Below are 20411 nucleotides of genomic sequence, written 5' to 3' on the forward strand. Positions count from 1 at the left end.
GAAAGAAGGTAGCAAATTCTTTATTCGGAAGTGTAGTGAGCGACTGCATAGAATTGTGTCCTGAAATTTTTGGGGATAATGCACTTCTGCTGCAGTGTTTATGAAACCAGGGACTATCCAGCAAGCAGGTCTGTTGCAGGTACTGTGTAGCCCTTCTGATTAAGTGGCCCAGTTGGAGCACAAACCTGCAAATGCATACAGGGTCTCTCTAGGACCAGGACTGAGTACCACTGGACTAGTACGTGCTGTTCAATGTTCAGAGGTCCACAGGTCACTTATTAACTAGTAACCTAATGGGTGGCGTCCTCTCCTTTGTAACCTGTTTTATGCTCTTGCATTTGTTTCCTAAGGAAGTTGCACTGACCTGCTTTACACTTATTTAGTAAGAGGCTGTGTAGCAATTGCCCTTGCTAAACTCTTGCATGCTGTGCGGCAATCAGTGAGTCACTAAAAAAAAAAAAGGAATGTCGAAGTGCAGATGAAGAAGTTGAGAGAGAAAGTTTCAAAGATAAATGTGCTTCCTGCACCGTGGGTCTGTTTTCCCCACCCTGCTGCAGCACGTATTGTATCCAGTTGTATTTATCCATTGTCATTGCTCAGCAGTGCTTTCAGGTATCCAAAACACCGGAGTCAAATGCAGATGAAGTGGCAGGATTTTGAGTTTGAAAGGTGTAGGAGGTCATCGCAGCTGTAGCCATGACAATCAGGGCGTTAAAGCAAACAGTCACACACCTGTGAAATTAAATGATAAAGGAGGTGTGTAGCAGGAGTTCAGGATCTGAGGAGCACAGGCTCCTTCCTTCAGTATCCTCAGCATTCTTCTATGTGTGTGCTACATATAAGTGCACTCCTTCATTTATATTTCTAAATAGAAGTTTTTCTCCTTATTTCCTTCCTCTTTTCTTGCCCAAGTATTTGAGGAACGTGATCCTCAGGTGTGCCTGGGACATGAGGATGCAGGGGTGTTGGACACAGCCCTGCCTGGCGGTGGCTGTGTGCGTGTCCAGGTGAGACAGACCAGGAGTGGCTGCTGAGCTGTGGAGAGATCCCCTTGATCCCCCCCCACACCGAGGTGTCCACACTTCGTAGGCTGAGCCCCATCGCCCTAGCAGGACAGAGTGAGGAAGCAAGTCTGAGTGCAGAGGAAGTGAAGGCAGAGATTGTTTGGCCTTAGAAATCGTGGGTGCTTTCTGAGGATATGGCGTTTTAAACCCGAGTACAAAATGTACGCACTTATAGTAATCCTGTCAGCTGTTCCCTGTGTAGGCCTCACTTTTGACATTACTGTGTTAACCCCTTTCATTCCTGTGCCTGTCGCACAGAAGTTGGAATGTAGCAGACATGCTCGTTTTAAAGTGCCACTGAAGATAACTGTGGATGGGTTACGCAAGCATCAGTGACACAATTTCCTGCAACTTGTTTTGATGAGAGTGCAATACTGGTGCATATTATTAGATTTTGCTCTCAGCTATTGAAGGCAGCCGAATCTTTGGATTTTGTGGCTTCTCTATGGGGCTGGTACGGTCCGCCCCCTTGTCCTCTCTTGCAAATCCAACAATGTTTTTAGACCCTGAAAAGTTTGCCAGGTTTTAAGTCTCTTCTTTTTTTTGTAGCCTTCCTTTCGTTAGTTTCCTAAGTGCTGCTGGGACTGCAACTCTAATCGGGTCACTTGAGCTTAAGGAAGTGGTGGTGTTTGATGTTAAATTTGAAAGGGGTTGTGTCAGCTGTGTGTGTTTTTTTGCTGGGGAGAAGCAGGTACGGAAGTGAGAGCTTAAACTAGAGGCTGTGGTCATTCTGGGTTTGTTTGTGAGATGAGTGAAGAGACAATACACGCCACAGTAGGCCCTGCTCACAGGGAGTGCTTGAGTGTTTGTCTTGTATAGCACTTTCTGGTCCTGTTTGGACCAGATTCTAGTTGGAATTCCTCTAGAGAGGTCCGCCGGTAGTGGAGTGGTATCGTGCAAGACGCCCCCCAGCTTGAGAAGCGGGTTCGAATCCAAAGCTAACGCCAAAGAAGTCCTCTAGAGAGGTCTACAGAAAGCACCAACGATAAACTGGATCTCCTCAGACGGGCCGTGTACCTGTTGCATCCTGGCCTTTGGCATGTCTGGCCTCGGGCAGAAATGTTAGTGTCTGTAGCCGACTTGAGGTTCTTTTTAAACGCGATTTGGTTTCGGGCTGCGGGGGATCGTTTCAGCGGGGACGGGAGCTCAGTTTGCCTTGTTCCCCCCCCTCCGTGCTCCTGTGCCCGATCTGACCGCGGCCTGTGGCCAGGCAGCCTGTATCCCTGCGTGTGGCCCGGTGCCCGGCTACCCAAGCCGCCTGCGGAGGCGAGAAGCCCCAGGAGCCCGGGAAGAGCGGAGCTGTAGCACCGGTCAGCGAGGTTGTTGAAGCCTCTCTTCAGCCTTTCTCTGTTCTCTGTTCGGGTTCGGTTTGGCCTGTCTCGCGTCTTTCACTTCCTTAGTCTCTCTGTGGAGGTGGTGTTGAAGGCCCGGCCGCCTCCTGATCTCGTGGCGTCTCTTGCACAGCTGGTGACCGGCGCTCGTTCCTTCTCCGAAGCGTCTTCTGTTCCGCGGACTGTTGCGCGAATAACGCCAGCTCCTCGGCTTCTTCGCCTTTCCTCCCTTTGTGTTCAGCGGTATTGCTTGGACCCCCGCTAAACTGTGCAAGCAAACGCGTTCCCTACCTATACAGCGTGTCGGATTGTTTCATCGCTCTGTATTTCTCTTCAGGTCCGTTACCGGTCATCAGATCTGACCGGTACCTGTGCTGTGCGCTGCCGGAGGATGAAATGGCCCTCAGGTAGTCATGATGAAGGGTCGCAGGGGGAGTAGGGCTTCCGCTTTGCGTTTTAAATCCTTCATCGTTTCTAGGGAACAGCTCAGGTCTGCAAAGATCTTCCAATGTGTGTGGCGTGACACCTCTTTGTTCCTGAGGCCTGGCCGTCCCCTATGAGTGACCGTGCGGGGACCGAGCGACTAGCATCCCTGCAAGCCTCCCAGAAATTTGGTGGGCTGTTGGGACACTCTGTAGGATCCGATTGGTATGATTAAAGTCAGATGTCCGCTTTGCGGAGCCTCGCGCTCTGCTGTGCGGCGGGCGTGCCGTGCGCTGCCGGTGTCGGCCGTGGCCCCGGCTACAGTCGGAAACCCGGCCCGTGCCCATCGGCCCTGGCTCTTGAGCAGCGGTCCGGTGGGTTTCTCGGTGCGTCCCCAGTCCTGCTCGCCTCCCCTCGCCGCTCCTTTCCTTCCTGGGCGGCTCTGCTCGAACGGCGCCCGGTGTGCCAGGCGCGTGCCACTCCGAGTCCAGAGCAGCCGCTGCATCTGGCCCATTCGAATCGGCCAGTAGGAATCCCTGGACCGGGCTGCGCTGTTATTTCAGCCTGGGCCGGGCACAGAAAGCCCTGGCCCTCCAGGAGCTCTGCATGGGCTGTTGGGCTTCCTGCTGAGGAGGTTCATCAGTCTGGCTGGGTCTTCTGCCCCATTCTGCGCTGGCACGCGGTTGGGTTGGGCCCTTTCTGGCCTGTTTAACATGCTCGCATGCCCCTCTGGAGCTCGCAGAGGAAAGCCCGAAACAGGAGTGAGGGCAGGTGATCCGTGTTGCACAGGCCCCGTTGTTGACGAGACAGCTGCGATATCAGACCCAGGTGTCACAGAGCTTTTTACAGGTGTTGGTCATGTGCTCTCGTGCCCGGTGGAGTTGAGAAACCGCCTTCACAGCAGAAAGTGAAAGTGCTTTCAGGCAGTCATGCAGCACTGAAACTGTAGGAAATGAGCTGATGGGGGAGAAGCACAAATACTGGCGACGCCATCTCTTACAGTTGTTATTTAAAGGGTGCCAGTGTTAATCTGTTAACCAGCTTTTGAAGGCTTTCTCCCTTGCTTCCTTGCATGGGTAGAATGGCTGTTGTCCAGTAATACAGCGGTGAATTGTTGCAGCTTAATCATATTGTCAGCAGTGGTGTCCTGTCATTTTAAACCATAAGGCACAGGAGTGCGCAGGAAAGCGAACAGGGGACTCGATTCTGGCGGTCTCCTATAATGGAAGAACAGGCTGTACAGAGTCACAGGTGTTGAACGTCATTCCCTCCGTGTTTCCGATGAGAGATCAGTGAAGCACAGCCAGCGCTGCCTTCCTGGTCCCCTGACGGCACGTTTCCTGTCGTTGACCTTGTGCTAGACGCCTCTCTCTCCGGGGCTAGAGCCTCTGGAAATGACAGCAGTTTGTTAATGCATGTGGACTCTTGGGAAGCTTGAATATATTAATTCAGTTCTCCACAAGAGTTCTATAAATGAACTGCAGCCCCCAGGCTCTCGGCATGAGCTGTTCTGCAGAGGAGAGAGCATGTCCCCTCCAGACAGCGCGTGGGACTCAGGTTGCTGGTTGTCGTGTGACGGGTGTCCTTTTATATCTGTGGAGTCGTGTCAGTAGGATACAAGCTTGTGCTGTGCTATTTTTGTATTTTGTTAAATTATCTATTGGACTAAATGATTTAAGAGGCGATTGTTTTTTTTATTTACTCAAGGAAAAAAAGCGGTGCTATTAATAGCTACACCTACATGCGCTGAATGCAGCGCTGTGTTCAGACAGAAGGCCTGAGTTTTTCTCGCAGCACGTTGACAGTAAAAGGTTTTTCTGTGAGGGATTTTGCAGTCAAGTCAATATGGTGTGCACTAGCCCAAGCGACGTGGATTTTTTCCATTTTCCACATGATATTTTCAGATGGAGGGAAATGCAGAGCTGTTTACAGTAGCACGAAAGCCTTTGGGATAAAACAAAAAAAGCCAAGCAATGTTAAACTCAGGGATTTGAGACGCCTGATCAGTCCATATGGAAAATGTCCACTGAATGATAGTTTGTTTTTCTTGCGCATACCACTAAAACTGAGCAAGAAAATACAGGCGATGTCCCGAAATGTCTCTGAAATTTATTTCCAGCAGGCAGCATCAGGGTATCTTCCTAGGATCTGTGGGGGTATTAATTGTCTTAAAATGAGCAGCAAACGGAAGAGTTCCTTTCCTCAGTGCGCCTTATCGAAGCCGTGCAATTGCTGTGCTAGGATTTCGGAGTGGATCCATGCAGTTTCACGTCCTCTTCCGTTCGTCTCTGATGGAACGCAGGCACGCTCTGTGGAGAGAGGGCATGCCTTCGAATGTATGGGTTAAATTTTCAGGGATTGGTTTACAGGCTTGCATATTTGGGATTCCAGACTCTAGGGTCCGTTGACCGAGAGCAAGAAAAGACCGTGATCTTGTGCAAGCTTTTTTTTTTGCCCACTCCCTTTTCAGAAGTGCATTTAGTATGGTAACCCTCCTTCCCCACTTGAAAGGCACAAAGACCTCCACTGCTCCAGTCCCTTAGATGATGCTGTCCCAGCGAGGGACTGGGCCCTCAAGAGCGTGATTGTGTGGCGGGGAGTGACTCTGCCAGTTGGAGGTGGCAGACAGCGGGCACAGCTTCTCCAGTACCAGGCGGTGCCCAGCATGTCCACCACACCGCTGGACTGACCCTCCTCTGACAATAGCCATCTTACACCGGCATCCCATGACATCACGCGTCCGCTGTTCGCTGCGCGTTCAGAGTGAGCGTTTCCTTGGTCCGTCCGTCATGGAGGCTCTCGGTCTTCATTCTGTCGCACTCCGCCTTCAGGAGGCTCTGTAGCAGGTGCAGGTTAACAAAACATCGGCCACGGGCAGGCTCGGGGTGGCTGACGGGGTGACTGGGACGAAGCATCACGCTGCCAGCTTTTGTGCTCCGTTTGATGAACGTCTGCGCGCTTTTATTCATACTCTCGGAGGAGAGGAGAAGATCTGGTGTTGAGTGAAAGATGAGCTCTTTTCTGAGCTGACTGGCTCAGACTGGTTGATTGATGATGCCGAAATGTTGCGTTTTGCTTTCAAATCTGCACATGCACGCTGTGAGGCTTTGGTTTCTCGGAGGACCCAGTCAGCTTTAATGTTGGGGGAATGGTGGGGGGGGGGAAAGAGGCACATACATAAATGCAGTAGAGAAATGCACAGAGGATGTTTTGATTTTCTTTGATTTGATAAAGCATCCGTCGTAAATCACAGAATCAAATCCATTTCCACTCGTCCACATTTTCGGTTTCTCTCAGCCTTATAGTAGGCACGGCCTTTCTCTGCACTGCAAACCCAAGCTGTGGGTTTGTTGTACAATCTGTAAATATCCCTGGTACACAAAGCAAGAGAGAGGTCTCCAGCTATCCCAGAGGGATTTGGGTTTCCCTCTGGAGAGAGGCTGCTTGTCTGTTTTCGTGTGATGGATGCTTATCATTGTACAAAGGCAAGCCGGGGGGGGGGGGGGGTGCTTGCGATATTTATTGAATAGGTCAGTCCTAGTTGTTTAGCATTCGAATCTCTTCGGACGCGGCAAAGGTTCTTAACAGAGTTCTTAACAGAAAATGTTTTAAAAACGGTTTTTAAAAGCACAGCAGTGCTTTCTCTGTGGTGCTCTCTTTCCCCCCCCCAACACGGAGGGCCTCAGGTTGCTGGTTTGAATCCGGCCAGCTGCAGGGCCGTGTGTCAGCTGTGGCACTTGTGGCGAGATCTGGGACTCAGTGGCCTGCAGTGAGCTTCAGGCTTGGCAAGAGCCGTCTCACTCCCACAGAAGCGCCCGCTGCTGTGCTTCTTTCAGAGTTGATAGGGGGGCCAGTGATAATTCTGAATAATGAGCCAATCCAAGCTAAAAAGCTTTCATTATGCAGTGATGATATTTGTAGTATTTCTTCCAGAAGACTTACATCTGAGGCATAAGAGGACTCAATTCAATCAGCTTTGCTGCTGATGGGTCCGTATCCTTTAGAGATTTGTTTTCCCAGCGGGTTGCCTCTCTGATTGGCTGAGAGGAATCTCTGTGACTGGCAGCGTGGGAACTGACGAGCTGCTGCTATTTAAAAATGTGTACATGAAGCCACAGACAGCGGCTAGAGAAAACCTCGCTCGTGTTATTTCTAGACTCTTAATCGTCTGTTGTCATTTCTGTGGAAGCACAGGTCGTCATATTGGCTGAAGTTTTTTTTTTAAGCTTTTTATTTAACAATGAAAGGATTTATAAATACAGCATATACAAAGTAAAATAATTGACTTCTTTCGTCTTTCATTTTACGAAGATTTATTTGCTGGATAATTATACTATGCCAGCATAGAGGGGAGGTTACATATGGAAATGCAGTCAACGAAAACACAACAAACAGCCATCGATCCAGACGGACTGCTGTCTTCATCCACTTTCACTGGGCAAAATCATGTCTCAGTGGGGCCACAAACCCAGTACAGGCTTACCAGCATTTGCAAAACCTTTCCACTGGTGGGGAAAAAAGGTGGTCTTTTCTATTATGTAAATCTCCTTCTCAGCATTGATCCTTAGTTCTGGTGCTGAGGATTCTTTAGTAAACTGACTTCTTCTGATGGTATTCTTACTCATAGCTAAAGTATATAGTACTAGTATATTATCTGTCCTTTACTTCCAAGTGGTCAAAGGCTGAGACCTGAGACTGAAGCTTCTGCTCTTTAACTGTCTCCAAAGCTGTCCGTGTTGCGAGTGGTAACAGATGAGCAGCCCTCTCGTGGCTAAGCGTGCAATTCTGTGCTGGACCGCGGCGTTAGGGAGCTCTATCAGCTGGAGCAATGAGGCCGTTCTTGGGGATTTGTGAAAAGGGGCTCCTGGAGACTGAGTGCTTGTTGCCTGTGTGGCACAAGAAAGCTGAGGGGTTCTCCCAGGTCCTGCTGGTTCCCGTGAGCCCCAGCAGCCGCTATCTGCTCCTCTCACCTCCGGTCGCTTGTCTTCCACCCCCACCCAGATCTGATCCACTGCACCAACGAGATGAACGTGAGCATCCCTCAGCTGGCGGACACGCTGTTCGAGAGGACGGCCAACAGCAGCTGGGTGGTCGTGTTCAAGGCTCTCATCACCACCCACCATCTCATGATGTACGGGAATGAGGTGAGTGCCTCCTCACACACACACACACACACACACACACACACACACCCCACAGGTTCAGGGGGTGCTTCAGCCTCTGAGGCGCAGGAGCTGCCCCGTTCGTCTGCTTCCCTTTCTATCCCAGTCCTTAAAACTCAACTTGGCGGAAATATGGGGCCGAAGTGGAGCCAGCTCCGTTTCCTTCCGGGTTTTTGGTGATGGGTATCCCTTAGGTCCTCTAAAAGCTGCGTGCCGTCTGGCGACGGGAGTTGTTTTCCAGTGGCTTTAAGCTCTGCAAGCACTTGGCTTGCTGTGTAATCACTGTTTTGGTTTACCAATGAGGTAGGTCTGGGAGGCTGTTTCACTTCAAGAGCAAACCCTGCTCTTCTTGAGAAGCTGAAAAGGGTAAAAGCACATTGAAACCTCAAGCCACACTGCGCGCTGTGCCGTCACAAGGGCGTGTCTTTATTTCCCCCCCCCCCCCGGTGGGGGGGTCTTTGGCGTGAGACAGTGCGCAGGAAGACTGAAAACATCAATTACTGCAGGGTGGCTCTGTAAGCCTGCTTCACTCATTTCACAAGGCAGGATCCCCCAGAGGCTGAAAGTGCTGTTGAAGCAGGTTTTGCCCTTAGTGAGGTTATTTTGGAGTACACTTCCCCGAACTTTCCCGTTTGCTCAGACACCCCTCACCCATGCTTCTACCCGCTGTTAGCCAGCTTGGTGGCATTTCTGCCACTCCCTCGTGCTTGCCTGCTTATCTGTGCGCTGCAGATATCTGTACTGGGGCTGTATCCAGTTGGGGAGCTTGTCCTGTTAGCACAGAAATTTAGTTGCATCTCTTTTTTTTTGTTTGAGTTGCACTGAATGTTGTGCCCCAGTTTTGCGTATGAAATTCCATCCACAGTTGTCGTGCTAAAGATTTTCTTCCCAGGTTCCAGCCCAGCCCAGCAGATGCTTCTGTTTTCTTAGACGCAGCTTTCCCGAGGGCACCGGGGAGTGTGCTAGAGAATAGAGTCCAGGGTGTGTGTCAGCGGTGGTCCGCAGTCAGACAGGTCCCTGTCTCTGCTTAGGCATGCAGGAACGCTGCATGAAGAAATTGTTGCGTCAGGGGCACGGGCAGCGGAAGCTAGCTTTCTGCGTGAATCGGAAACTGGGAAGGAGGTTCTGAGCAAGGGGAAAATGGGAGAGGCTTTGGATGCGTGCTCGTTGGGATGAGCTAGAGGAGAATGGATCTCCTCTCTGTCGACCATGCCAGAAGGTCTTGAACCTTTTCCACGGAGTTTTGGAGCGATCAGGCTGGCTGGGAGGGCCTGTCTTTGTGGGACTGGGGCGCAGAGATACAGCTGAAGGCCTGCCTGTCTGGGATGGGGGCGCAGAGATATTGCGGGGGAGACCTGTGGTGCCGGCGGGAGGAGACGAAGAGGCAGGAGAGGGCGCGGTGTCCCGTCGGGGCTCGCCCAGACTGGGGGCCGAGAGATAAGAATGGGAACGTGAGCCGAGCTGTCGCTTGCTGCGCCTGGCCTGTCCTGTCCAGTCCACTCCTCTGGAAAGGAAACGGCTGCCCGACTCGCATGCTCTCCTTTCGGACGAGGGAAGGGGGGGGGGGGTCGCAGTCAAACTTGGTTGTCCCTGGAATGCTGCAGTCCCCCCTGGATTCTGCGCCTGTGTCGTGCAGCTCCCAGGGGGGCTGAGGGAAGTGGATCGGGGAAAAGCAGGATCTCGTCTGCGCCACCGCTCCGTGCTGGAGATCCCCGGCTCTGCTCTCGCCTCCGGCCTCGCAGCCTGGCGAGCCAACAAACATGCCTGTCGTCTTTTCTCACCGGGAGAGGGAGGGGTTAGTGTTAATAGTTGTTGGTCGTATGGCAGCATATTTTAAGAGGTGGTTGTATTTCAAATTAAGCATCACATCCTGTGGTCTTGCAGAGCAGATGCGTTGGTGATCTGACATCTAACCATGAAGTTTAGAGCCTGTCGGCTATTCCAGAAGGTGACCAGCAGGGGGTGCTCTGTGGAGTCTCCAGACTCCGGCAGCTTTCTGTGCGAACTGCAAAGCGGGAGGTCGAATCCGAGCAGAAACGGGAGAGCTTTCGGACGCGTGCATGTAGGGTGTTGGCCGACGAGCGCTGTAAGGAGAGTCTGTGTTTGCATCACTTCGCTGGTGGCGATGTCGGATGGGGAGCTGAGTTCTCGCCGCATTTGAGCTTCTGTTGTGTGTTTACCGTCTCTGTTGTGAGGTCTCCTAGCCGACCCTGTTGACCGCACCATGACTGTGTATCACTCCAGGGCTGTTTTCCTTGGAAACGGCTGTAGCAGAGCTGTACGCCCTGTTGGCCTTTGTTTTCTTCATGCACTACCCCAGTCCGCGTGGTGCTGAGCTGTGCTGGCCGCTGTCTCTTTTTCATGCTCTGTGTGTGTTAGCTGAGAGCCCATTAGTCCGGTCTCAATGAGTGCTTGGGGACATTTCTGAAAGGCATTAATTTCTGTTTTACCACCATCAGTTTGACAGACAAGAGCGAGTGATAAGTGCCTTGCTATCTTCTGTTTTCATATAAATGTATTCATGGCTATTTTTTTTTTACTTAATATCGGTAATTCACTTCATTATTTCATTATTTGAATTGCTGCATGTTTTCTGCCCTTTTTTTGCCCCAGAGGGGGGAGGTGTCTCTCAGTGCAGGAAGAAAGGATTCAGTTGCTCATCTGACTGAGAGTATGATGTGTATTTTTAGTAGAATAATGTGTACTTGAAACCGGAGAGGCAGAGCCCTTGTGCTTACATTGACATGTATTTTATATCTAGGACTGAAGACTGTGGCCCTCACCCCCCCAGTGATAAAAAGAGGAAGCAGACCCCTTATTTAGAAGTGCACACAGCTCCATGCCCACATGTACAAAAACGCCGGCCAACCAACACTGAATGTCCTTTTCCTGGGAATGAGGGCGCCTGAGACACGGGGGCTGATTGAATTGGCAGTCGTAACGGACACATCTGACGGTGTGCGCTGTCGGAGGGATGGTGGTGGTGGGGGGGGGGGGGTGCTGATTGGGGCCCCATCTGTGCAGCGTACCTTTTTCATTAATCGGGCCATCGTGAGTTTGCCCCTGGGTCCAGGAAATGCGGGTTGATTAATGCCTTGCAATTCCTTTCTTGTCTCCTCTTGTTTCTCTCTCTCTCTCTCTCTCTCCCTCCCTCCAGCGGTTTATCCAGTACTTGGCTTCCAGGAACACCCTGTTTAATTTAAACAACTTCCTGGACAAGGGTGCCTTGCAAGGTAGGGAGGTGACGTGCAGTTCGGGAGAAGCCGGGGTGTGGCTCAGGGGTCGGGGAGTTGGGGGGTCTGAGCCCTCAACGCCCCCCCAGCTCGGTTGTTTCGCCCCGAGCAACGCGTGCCCTGACCTGGGTTGCTTTCTCGGACACGGGCAGCCAGGTGAATGCACGCGCCCGTGTGCCGGGGTCCGAGAGGGCCTGGCAGAGCTTGCACGAGGGGGACGAGGGGGGAAACGGGGGCCCTCCAGGGTAACGCGGCCGCCGCCAGGATCCTCGTCGTTCCTGGGGCCGGCTGCTGGCGGGCCCGCCTCCCAGCTGACTCACCAGTCTGGCACTCGGGGAGCAGGCTGAGCCTTGTTGGCCTGGAGCACGACAGTACCTTTCCCTCTTCCCAGCCGCCGTCAGAGAGCAGTCTCCGCCCTTCCCCTTCTTGAATACACGCAGACTCCCCCTATTGCAACACCAGCAGCTAAAAGGGACTCTTAACCTGGCATGAAAGGATTATATAACACTTCACAGTTACAGCATTGCGTTTTCTTATTAGACAATGGGTGAAACTTGGCATGGTGCTTCATTTTATTTCCTCCCTCACGGCTGAAAGTGCTCAGGTGTTCTTTCTGTCCTTTCCTAATATCATCATCATCATCATCAGGCTCTTGGTTGATGTGGGGAGGAAGTAGTTAACTTCCAGCGGCCAAATTTGCCTCCCTTCCGCAAAGGAGGGCGCCGAGCCGCTGCTGCGTTGGCATCAGGGCTGCCCGTCGTTTCCTCGCTGGATGCAAAGCGGCGCGTCTCGGACCCGTTCTGTTTTTCCAAAGCCGTCATGAGCCCTCATCGGGAATGAAGCCATGCAGCGCAGAAAATGCCGATGTCCAGTTCAGTCCCCTGCAGGGCAGGAGTTTCAAAGTAGTAGAGAGGGGGGCCCATGGGGGGGGGTCCTGGGTGACTGGGCAGGGGATCCCCAACAGTAAAGGGAAACAGCTCCCCCTTGCAACTCTAGAGCATTAAATCGGTGACCCAGGTATTGGGAAACCCTCAGTGGTGTAAGTGAGCTCTGAGGCAAGGCAATGCATGACTGGTTTGAGGAGCACAGCGCTTTTCCCTGCCCTCTCTCCTGGCCAGAGCGGCGCCCGGATCTGTGTGCCTGTGAATAACGCTGGCAGGGGTTGGGATGTACAGCATAATAACCTCACACCTCTACCCCCTCATCTCAGCATCAGCTGATGGAGGAATGAAGGGAGCTGTTTCAGGCCACATGCTGCTCGGAATCGCCCGGCTGTTGCCAGACGCCTTGCCATGTTCTTCAGTGCATCTGGGGAAGAGGGGTGTGATCATTTCCCTGGCAGGCTAATTTGCAGCGTAAATGCCCATAGCTGACTGTAGTTCAGTGCCATGTTTAAATTGGGGCTTATTGAGAACAATTGCTTGCAGTCAAAAAAGGGTTAAAAAAAACACCGCTGGGATTTCTGCACTCAGGGTAGAATAACGTGTTAGTCCCATTTTTGTTTTGTTTAAGCTTGACGCCGGTCTGAAGGTTTTCTTTATGGCTTCCCCTTCAACAGGTTACGACATGTCGACTTTCATCAGGCGCTACAGCAGGTACCTGAACGAGAAGGCCCTCTCTTACCGGCTGGTGGCCGTGGACTTCACTAAGATGAAGAGAGGGTAAGGAGCTGGAGGGGGCAGGAGAGCTTGGCAGAGACGAGGGCAGCAGTTCGGCAGGCTTTTTTTTTTGGGCATCCTTAAATCATGAGCTGTCCCAGACCTGCAGGAGGATTGAGCCTTATATGAGTTAATTTAAGATTTTCCCCTAGGTCTTGTGCTGTCGATGACTGAAAGAGTCCTAGAAAGCCTGCCAGGCTGTTGCCCTTGAGGATCGAATTCAGAGAGCACCCGATTTAACCTTCCCTCCAAGCTAAAGCAGGCAGGCATTGTACTCGGGATACAAGCCAGTCTAGGGGATCTAGGGCTGATATATTCCTGCCCCTTGTTCTGTATGCTATGGTCATTACCTGTAAGGAGAAGTAATAATAGTTTAAGAAGCAGGCTGAAGTGCTCTTGGTTCTGCCAGCAAAAGGACATTACAATCAAGAATAAAAACTGAGATGGCTGAAAAACAGTGGTGGGGGGGAGGGAGTTTACATTTCCTGCTGTTCAGGCCGATTGCAGCTTCATTTACACAGATCATCCACAAATTAACACGCCTTCAGATTGAGTTTCTGTGCTAAGTGAATCGAGGTTGCACAGCCAATGTGACTACCTTCCTGGTCCCTTCTTTGGCTCCCAGTTCATCGTTGAATTCAGTTTGCGATTGATGTTTGTGATTAGTTAGAATGGCCTTGTACCCTGGGTCCAAGGGGACTGCGGTCTCTATACTCATCAGTGCTCAGCTGATGCAGGGCCTTGGTCTGTCCTCGAGACCAGGCTGCGAACTGGCCTTCTCTGTGTGCATGCGAGGCGCTGTATGAATGCAGAGTTTGCTAGACTAAGTGAAAAGAGAGGCGTGACCCTGTGGGTGCGTTTCCTCCTGCAGGATCGATGGGGTGATGCGCACCATGAACACGGAGAAACTGATCAAGACCCTGCCCATCATACAGAACCAGCTGGACGCTCTGCTGGACTTCGAGGTGAGCGTCTTTTTCCGCCGAGGTGTGAATGGGTCCCGGAAGGACGGGGTGTTGCCGGTCTCCCTCTTTTGCATCGCTTGCCTTCTGGGTGTTCGTGCCCGGGCCGCCGGAGCTGGGGTTCTGAGTGGGCTGAAGGGTCATTGCCACGCCTTGTCCTTCTCTGAAGCGAGTACAAGGCCTCTTTCCCTGTAAGCCCTTGAGCCGTCCTGCGCGTGACGGCATCGGCGGTCACTTCGCTGCTTCTACTTCCCCTTTCCCCTCTGTCGCAGGCCAACCCCAACGAGCTGACCAACGGAGTGATCAACGCCGCCTTCATGCTGCTTTTCAAGGACTCCATCCGCCTCTTTGCTGCCTACAACGAGGGCGTCATTAACTTGCTGGGTAAGGAGGCTCACCTGAGCTGTGTGAGTGTGTGGGGGGGGGTCTTGGATTGGTGCTCTCCTGCTCACACTTCACCTCGAAGGGTCCTGTTGTTGATTAAGTCTGTGGCTGGCTTGATTAGGTTTGAGCCGTGTGACTATTAGCCAGGTACGTGTGTCTCTGGGGTAGGATGGGGTGGCGGGGCTGTCCATGAACCGCTCTGGGCACTAAGGCAGGATGAGGGTTTATGCATTTGCCAGCAGGTTGCTAGAGGGCTGATGCTACTTTCTCACCCTTCTTGCGAAAAGACTTCCAGAAGGTGTTTGGCTCGCGTGCTGTGAAGCAACGTGTGCGTATTGTTAAATCTCTTTACAGCTTGCGGCTTTTCCTTGGTGAAAGTAGAATTGTCCGTTATTTTGTATTTTATGAAACACTCGCACGGTTTGGAATCGTGAGGTGCGTGGTTGCTTCCTGGCTCATGATGATGATGATGATGATGATTCCTGCACCCACATGGGGAGCACAAGGAAGTGTGATCAGGCTCCTCCCACGGCCCCGCCCACTGGGCGGGTCATCTGCCTGCACCCTTCAGGCTCTGCGGTTAAGTACAGGTGGCTCAGCGCCGATTGGAGGAGAGGCGGGCCCCCACCAAAGCAACCGCAAAGCTCAGCGTGTGCTCAGAGCCTCCCCTCTGCCCTCTCCAGCTGAGACCCCCTGGAGCCCCTGAGCAAAACCCCTGAGGGCGCGGGGGGGCAGTTAACAGGAGGGTGTGCTCTTCTCGGCCGTTGAGAAGATTTTCCTAAATTGGCTTTCGCTGTTAATTTAAGAATCGATGTCCTAGTGGAGAAGGTGAGCAATATTTTATTTGAGATCCGTTAATAACATTCTTAAGAAGAAGCTGTGAGCTTTGCAGTTGCAGTATGTGCTCTTCACCCCTGTAAACAGGAAATGTGAAGTTATCAAGCCAAGCGACCTTTTAGTTTTGCTCTCTGGGTTTCTCTTTCACAGCGACTGGGTTCTGTCTCGCTTAGTTTATTGTGCTGAATCTGAATCTTTCCAGATGATGTGCCTTCAAAGGACCAGCAATGTCTGTATCCCCTGTGGGCTGGGGTGCTGTGATACGGTGCGGGCTGCTGAGAGCAGATCGCTTTTTTTTAATGGTTCTGTTCTTATTTTTTAAAGAGAAATATTTTGATATGAAGAAGAACCAGTGCAAAGAAGCCCTGGACATTTATAAGAAATTTCTCTACAGGATGACCAAGCTCTCGGAGTTTCTCAAAGTGGCTGAGGTACAGTGGTTCTTTGATATTTTACACAACCAAGCAGCGTTGTCTGTACAGGGCTGGTGCAGCACTGTCCTAGCGCGCTTCACTTCTCCCCTGACACACCCTGAGCTTCCGTGTGCTCACGATGGGTGCACCCTGTGGCGCCAACGCTGTCTGGTCGCTTGTCTAAAGTCTGAATTCATCTTGCCTCTCAGAGTATATATATATACACACATCTCTACTCCTGACTAGTTTGCCAACCATTAGCTTGCCCAGTCCCTCTACCCCTTTGAAATATAAATCCACAGGCAGAACCTGAATCTCTTTCTGTCCCTAGACATTTTTTCAGACTTGTGCTCTTCAATGGCCCTTTAAGTACATGTGAAAACCTGAAGTAGCTCTGGTACATGAGTGGAGAACAGATCTGGCTGTAGGATAGTTTCAGCTAAATTTTATAATGCTCCTAAATGCCTCCTTGCCATTTTCATTGCGCTCTGTATTGCTCTAAATCAAGGGGTCCCCCAACCCCATTCCTGGAATGCCCCAGTCCATTTATTCTCCAAGGTCTCCCATTTCTAGATTGGTGTTAATGAATGACGCCAATAATCCGCTCAGTTAAGAGACCTGTGGTCTTTGGAAGCTGAAGAGTAACTTTGATTTTAGTCCTGAGTGATCTATGAATAACAAGAGATATTCAAGAGATAGAATAATGGATCAGTGAAATTATTCCATATCTTCAGAAGCTGTTGATTGAATGGTTAACTCTGGTTACTCTTCAGGACTTCTAAGATGCAGTCTATAGATCCCTGCTCTAAAATGACACCTAATCATAAGCATTGGCAGCCTGGCGACTAGGCTGTTGGCTTTGCTGCTTTTTAGCTCTTGGGTCCCAGGTTCAAGTTCAGCCTGGGTTGCCTGTTCTGGGGGTTGCATGTCCTTCATTGCGTTGGTATGAGATTTATCTCCAGATGCTCTGGTTTCCGACACCTCCCAAAGAGAAGGGGTCTGTAAATCGTCCCAGATTCCCACCTTGCGCCCTACAGTCCAGGATAGAGTCCGGGTTGCCACAACTCTCCCCAGAGGGCGCAGCTTTCTGATAATGGATGGCTGCAAGTCATTAATGTCACTGAAGAGCATTGCCCGATTCCTGTAGTAGCATCTCTTTTTACACGGGAGAGAAAGGAGGGATCGACTTGTATCAAGTCAAAGGTACATTTCTACCTCCTGCACACATGCAGTATGGAAATTGTGACCTGCGATTTCACAGACCCCTCTCGGAGACATCACTCCCTTCCGATATTCAGGATTCACAAACTGATTTAACCCATCCCAGCATGGAGGTATGTGATTGGCAGGGGGGGAAAAAAGAAAAATCCCTCTTTGAACATGCTTCCGTTTGAGTTTTGCACCAATCCTTCCGGTCCTACTTGGCTTCAAATGTACATATTTTGTATTTGGAAAAAACCCTAATTTGATGTATTAGATGCCAAAGAAGCATCCCTAAAACTTAATATTTACCGGTTAAGCTAAATATTTACAGATCCCAGTGTGGCTGTGTGTCGTGAGAGGTGCTGGAATGCTTTGATGTGAAGGAGATTTAGTGGTGAATGCTGACGTGACCTGGTTGATAGTGAGGTGATCGTGCAGGTCCCGTGTCTTGCAACCTGTCTCCTGCCTGGAGCCCTGCACTGCATGGATTAGTGATTAACGAGCCCGGTCTTACACTCTGAGGCGAGCTGGCTGTTTAGGAGGGGGGGAGGTGGGGGAACTTCCTGAGCTCGTAGCTTCCCAACAGACATGGTAGCGACAGACTCTAGTCCACAGCTGGTGCTTTACCTTTAGGTGTATTCGCAGCAGACAAGTGCATTTTAGATGGTTTTTTTTTCCTTTGCATTTCCCTGTGACATATTCTCCACACGGAAAATCAGTGCTCTGCTTGCCTTCATGCCCTTTCTCAGCTGTAACATCGCAGGAAGCTTTACAGTCTCTCTGTCTGGTCCTGTAGAAGCTGCCGGTCTGTACGGCTCAGCTGAGGGCTTTGCCAGAATGATCCGACTCAAGCATGCGGAAATATTTCCCATTTCCAGACCCGATCTGGACCATTTCATTCAGGTCTCCTGTATAAAACTGGTGAACAGCTGGCTCTGCCTTGGTGTCATTACAAATAAGCCCCTAGTTTGAGAGATTGTACCTAAAGGAGAAACAGGAAAAGGGTTCTTCTGGTGTTATTTGTAATGTCAGTTTCCTCCATCCTATTTTACTCTTCAGTTTTCCATTTATTGTGTTTTAATTGTTTATGCAAGAGGAATGAGCTGGGAGAGTGGAGACCATTTTGTAGGATATTTATGGAAAGTTGCTTTGTCTTCAGAGGTGGGGGTGGAGGGGGGGGTTGTCATCTTAAGTCGACTGTGGTAGGCAAAGGCCTGTGTTCCTATCTCGTCCGGAAGCAGAATGCTGCTGTAGAAACACAGTGTCTTTGCCATGTGTGTTCTGTATGGTTTTCCAAACCAAACCCAGTTGAAAGTCTTTTTTAAATGTTTCCCATCTTGGTGGTTACATGAGTGCTCCATAACTGCCACGCCAGACCACAGTACTGCACCAGTCCTTGGCATTTAAGTGTGCAATCCATTTCAGATCCAGTCCGTCTATGTAAAGCATGCAAAACCCTTTTTTCTGTTTTTTAAAATCACTGCATGTAGTAATGGATCCTTTTGTTATATTTTCTTTTCTTATTCCCCCTTTTTTGTTTTTGTTTTTGTTCTGTTTTTTCCTTTTTGTTTTGTTTTTTTTATGACACAGCAAGTTGGAATTGATCAGGGTGACATACCAGATCTTACTCAGGTCAGTGTGCATTTCATCTCAATTTCTCCATGTGGCTTCATTGTTCATGCTCCCCTTCCCTACTCACCCTACAAGCTTTCACCCTTTGTTGCTTGGCCCAGGGACAGGGCTCCCGCTAATCCAGGGAACTGCGCCATTTCACGAATGCCTTTTAATAGGTTGAAATCGGATTCATATCGAAGGCGTTTCTCCTTCCTCTCCTGCTGTTCTTGATTTCAAGCGTGGAGCCTTACTGCTTTATCGTCCCAGATCTGAATCTGTGTGCAGCTGTTAGCGTTAAGGGGGCACCAGTATTGCTAGGAAATATACAAGGATTGTTGGCCGTTGGTGGCAGTAGGAGCATTTTGTTGTGCTTTGCAAATTGGATAACTTTTAAAGCTTTAACCCTGGAGAGTTACTTGTATTGGGGTTTTTTTTTTAGTGGTGCTTTTAAAGATCTTGTTTTTACGTGCGTCTACCAAAGCCATGCATTCTGTATTAAGCAGGGTGTTGAGTTTGCAGTTTGCATTCTTGTTAGCTAATTTGTTTTTTAATATACAGAAGGCAGGAATATTGTGTAATTGGTGTGCCTTCACAAGCATGCAGACACACACTGTTTGCTTTGCGTTGATAACAATCCCTTGCGTTTATAGAACGTTGTACTTAAGGGAGGGGATCCACTGCAGCCCACCTCCCCTGGGCGGTGTGTGGCATCAGCAGCCCCACTGCACAGCAGGTCAGGTGGAGGAGTGAGAAATTACTTCACCACTTGGATCAAGGGGGAACCTTAAGGAGGTCAGGTTGTGTAAACCCAGGCTAGAATTCCATCAGGGCTCCAGTCAGGATAAACTACTCTTAAGAACGGAGCCATGGAATGTGAGTGAGTGGGCAGGGTCTCGGTCAGCGTCCCCTGTCTCCATACTGGGGCGCTGGTCTGGAAATTCTGGGCCAGAGGAAAGAGCGCCACCTTCTGGTCCACTATCAGTACTCACAGCAGTGTGCAAACTCTTTTAGCAGTGTGCAAACTGTTTTGTGGGATGCAGGCTGTGCTGCAGAGCTCTAGTCCCGTTTTCTGAAAGACGTGTATTGATTTTAGAGAAGGGAACAAATGAAAGACCTAGAAATGAATAGCTTCAGGCATCTTTACCTAAAGCCGTCTTGTTGAAACAGCTGTGGGGAGAGCAGCGAACGGTTATTTTCTTGATCTTTTTCTTCTTTTCCTTTTACTTCCAGTTTTATTTTTTAACATTATTACCCCTTTTTTTCGCCCTATACTTTGCATTTCTCAGTACAGGACATCGTGGCTGAGTGATTGATCTCTTAGTATGATGCACAGAGTATCTGAGAAATCTGTCTTCCTGTAGGTCTGTGCTTTGGTTTCGAATTTCTTTCCCGCAAGCGCAGCCCGATGCTGGGAGCTGGCCCATCAGCTGCTGCCTCATTGGGGCAAACCCAGTAAATGGGGGGGGAGGGTCCCCAAATCCCTGTAAAATTACTGAAATAGAGATGTGAAGCATGATGACAGGTGGAATTCCTGATTGGAATCTGGACAGCACTGACGGACATCCCTGGTTCTTCCAGGACTGCCGTCTGTAACCTGTACTTCTGGCAAAGGAAAAAACGGGATGATGAATGTAGCAGCAGACCAGACTAATTTCTCAAAAGCAATTGCCAGAATCACCCCCCCCCCCGCTTACCAAATCTAGTTAAACATTCTGGAGGGGGACTAAAAACAAGAAAGAATCCCTTTGTAAAAGAAATTGGAAACTAAAAGCAGCACATCTATACTGTACAGTTTTGTGTAGGCATATATGCATTCCTGTGGATGTAGAGACGCTTGCAAAATTGGGTGGAGGGGAAAGGTCATTCGCAATGAGGAATGAGGAGGGGCAGGGATGCATTTCGCAGGCCTGTATATATGTCAGCATGGGATCGAGAACTTGGTTACGTGTGCATGCTGGGCTCAAGCTCCCCTGTACTTCCTGGTGTGTTTTTTTTTCTTTTTCTGTTTTCCTAAAGGCTGTTAAACCTAACCCCTAAGGCATGTAACCATGACTTTCGGATGGTAAACCGTCTGGACGGCTTGCGAGGACCCGACCCTACCGCGCGGCTCGGTCTGCCCGGGCGCGC

General features: G+C 50.3%; 1 protein-coding gene across 8 annotated transcripts in view; it reads left to right on the forward strand.

The window, feature by feature from the left end:
• LOC148828721 (phosphatidylinositol-binding clathrin assembly protein) overlaps positions 1-20411 on the forward strand; it is a 39362-nt gene that overhangs the window by 2859 nt on the left and 16092 nt on the right. For all 8 annotated transcript variants that reach the window (XM_088924625.1, XM_088924626.1, XM_088924624.1 and 5 more), the window contains exons 2-8: positions 7820-7962; positions 11138-11213; positions 12772-12874; positions 13743-13836; positions 14106-14217; positions 15379-15485; positions 18261-18302. In XM_088924625.1, the coding sequence (XP_088780751.1) occupies positions 7820-7962; positions 11138-11213; positions 12772-12874; positions 13743-13836; positions 14106-14217; positions 15379-15485; positions 18261-18302 (677 nt within the window). The remainder of the gene's footprint in view (positions 1-7819; positions 7963-11137; positions 11214-12771; positions 12875-13742; positions 13837-14105; positions 14218-15378; positions 15486-18260; positions 18303-20411) is intronic.

Source organism: Atractosteus spatula, chromosome 9 (assembly GCF_055471065.1).
Source record: "Atractosteus spatula isolate fAtrSpa1 chromosome 9, fAtrSpa1.hap1, whole genome shotgun sequence".
Classification (NCBI taxonomy): domain Eukaryota; kingdom Metazoa; phylum Chordata; class Actinopteri; order Semionotiformes; family Lepisosteidae; genus Atractosteus; species Atractosteus spatula.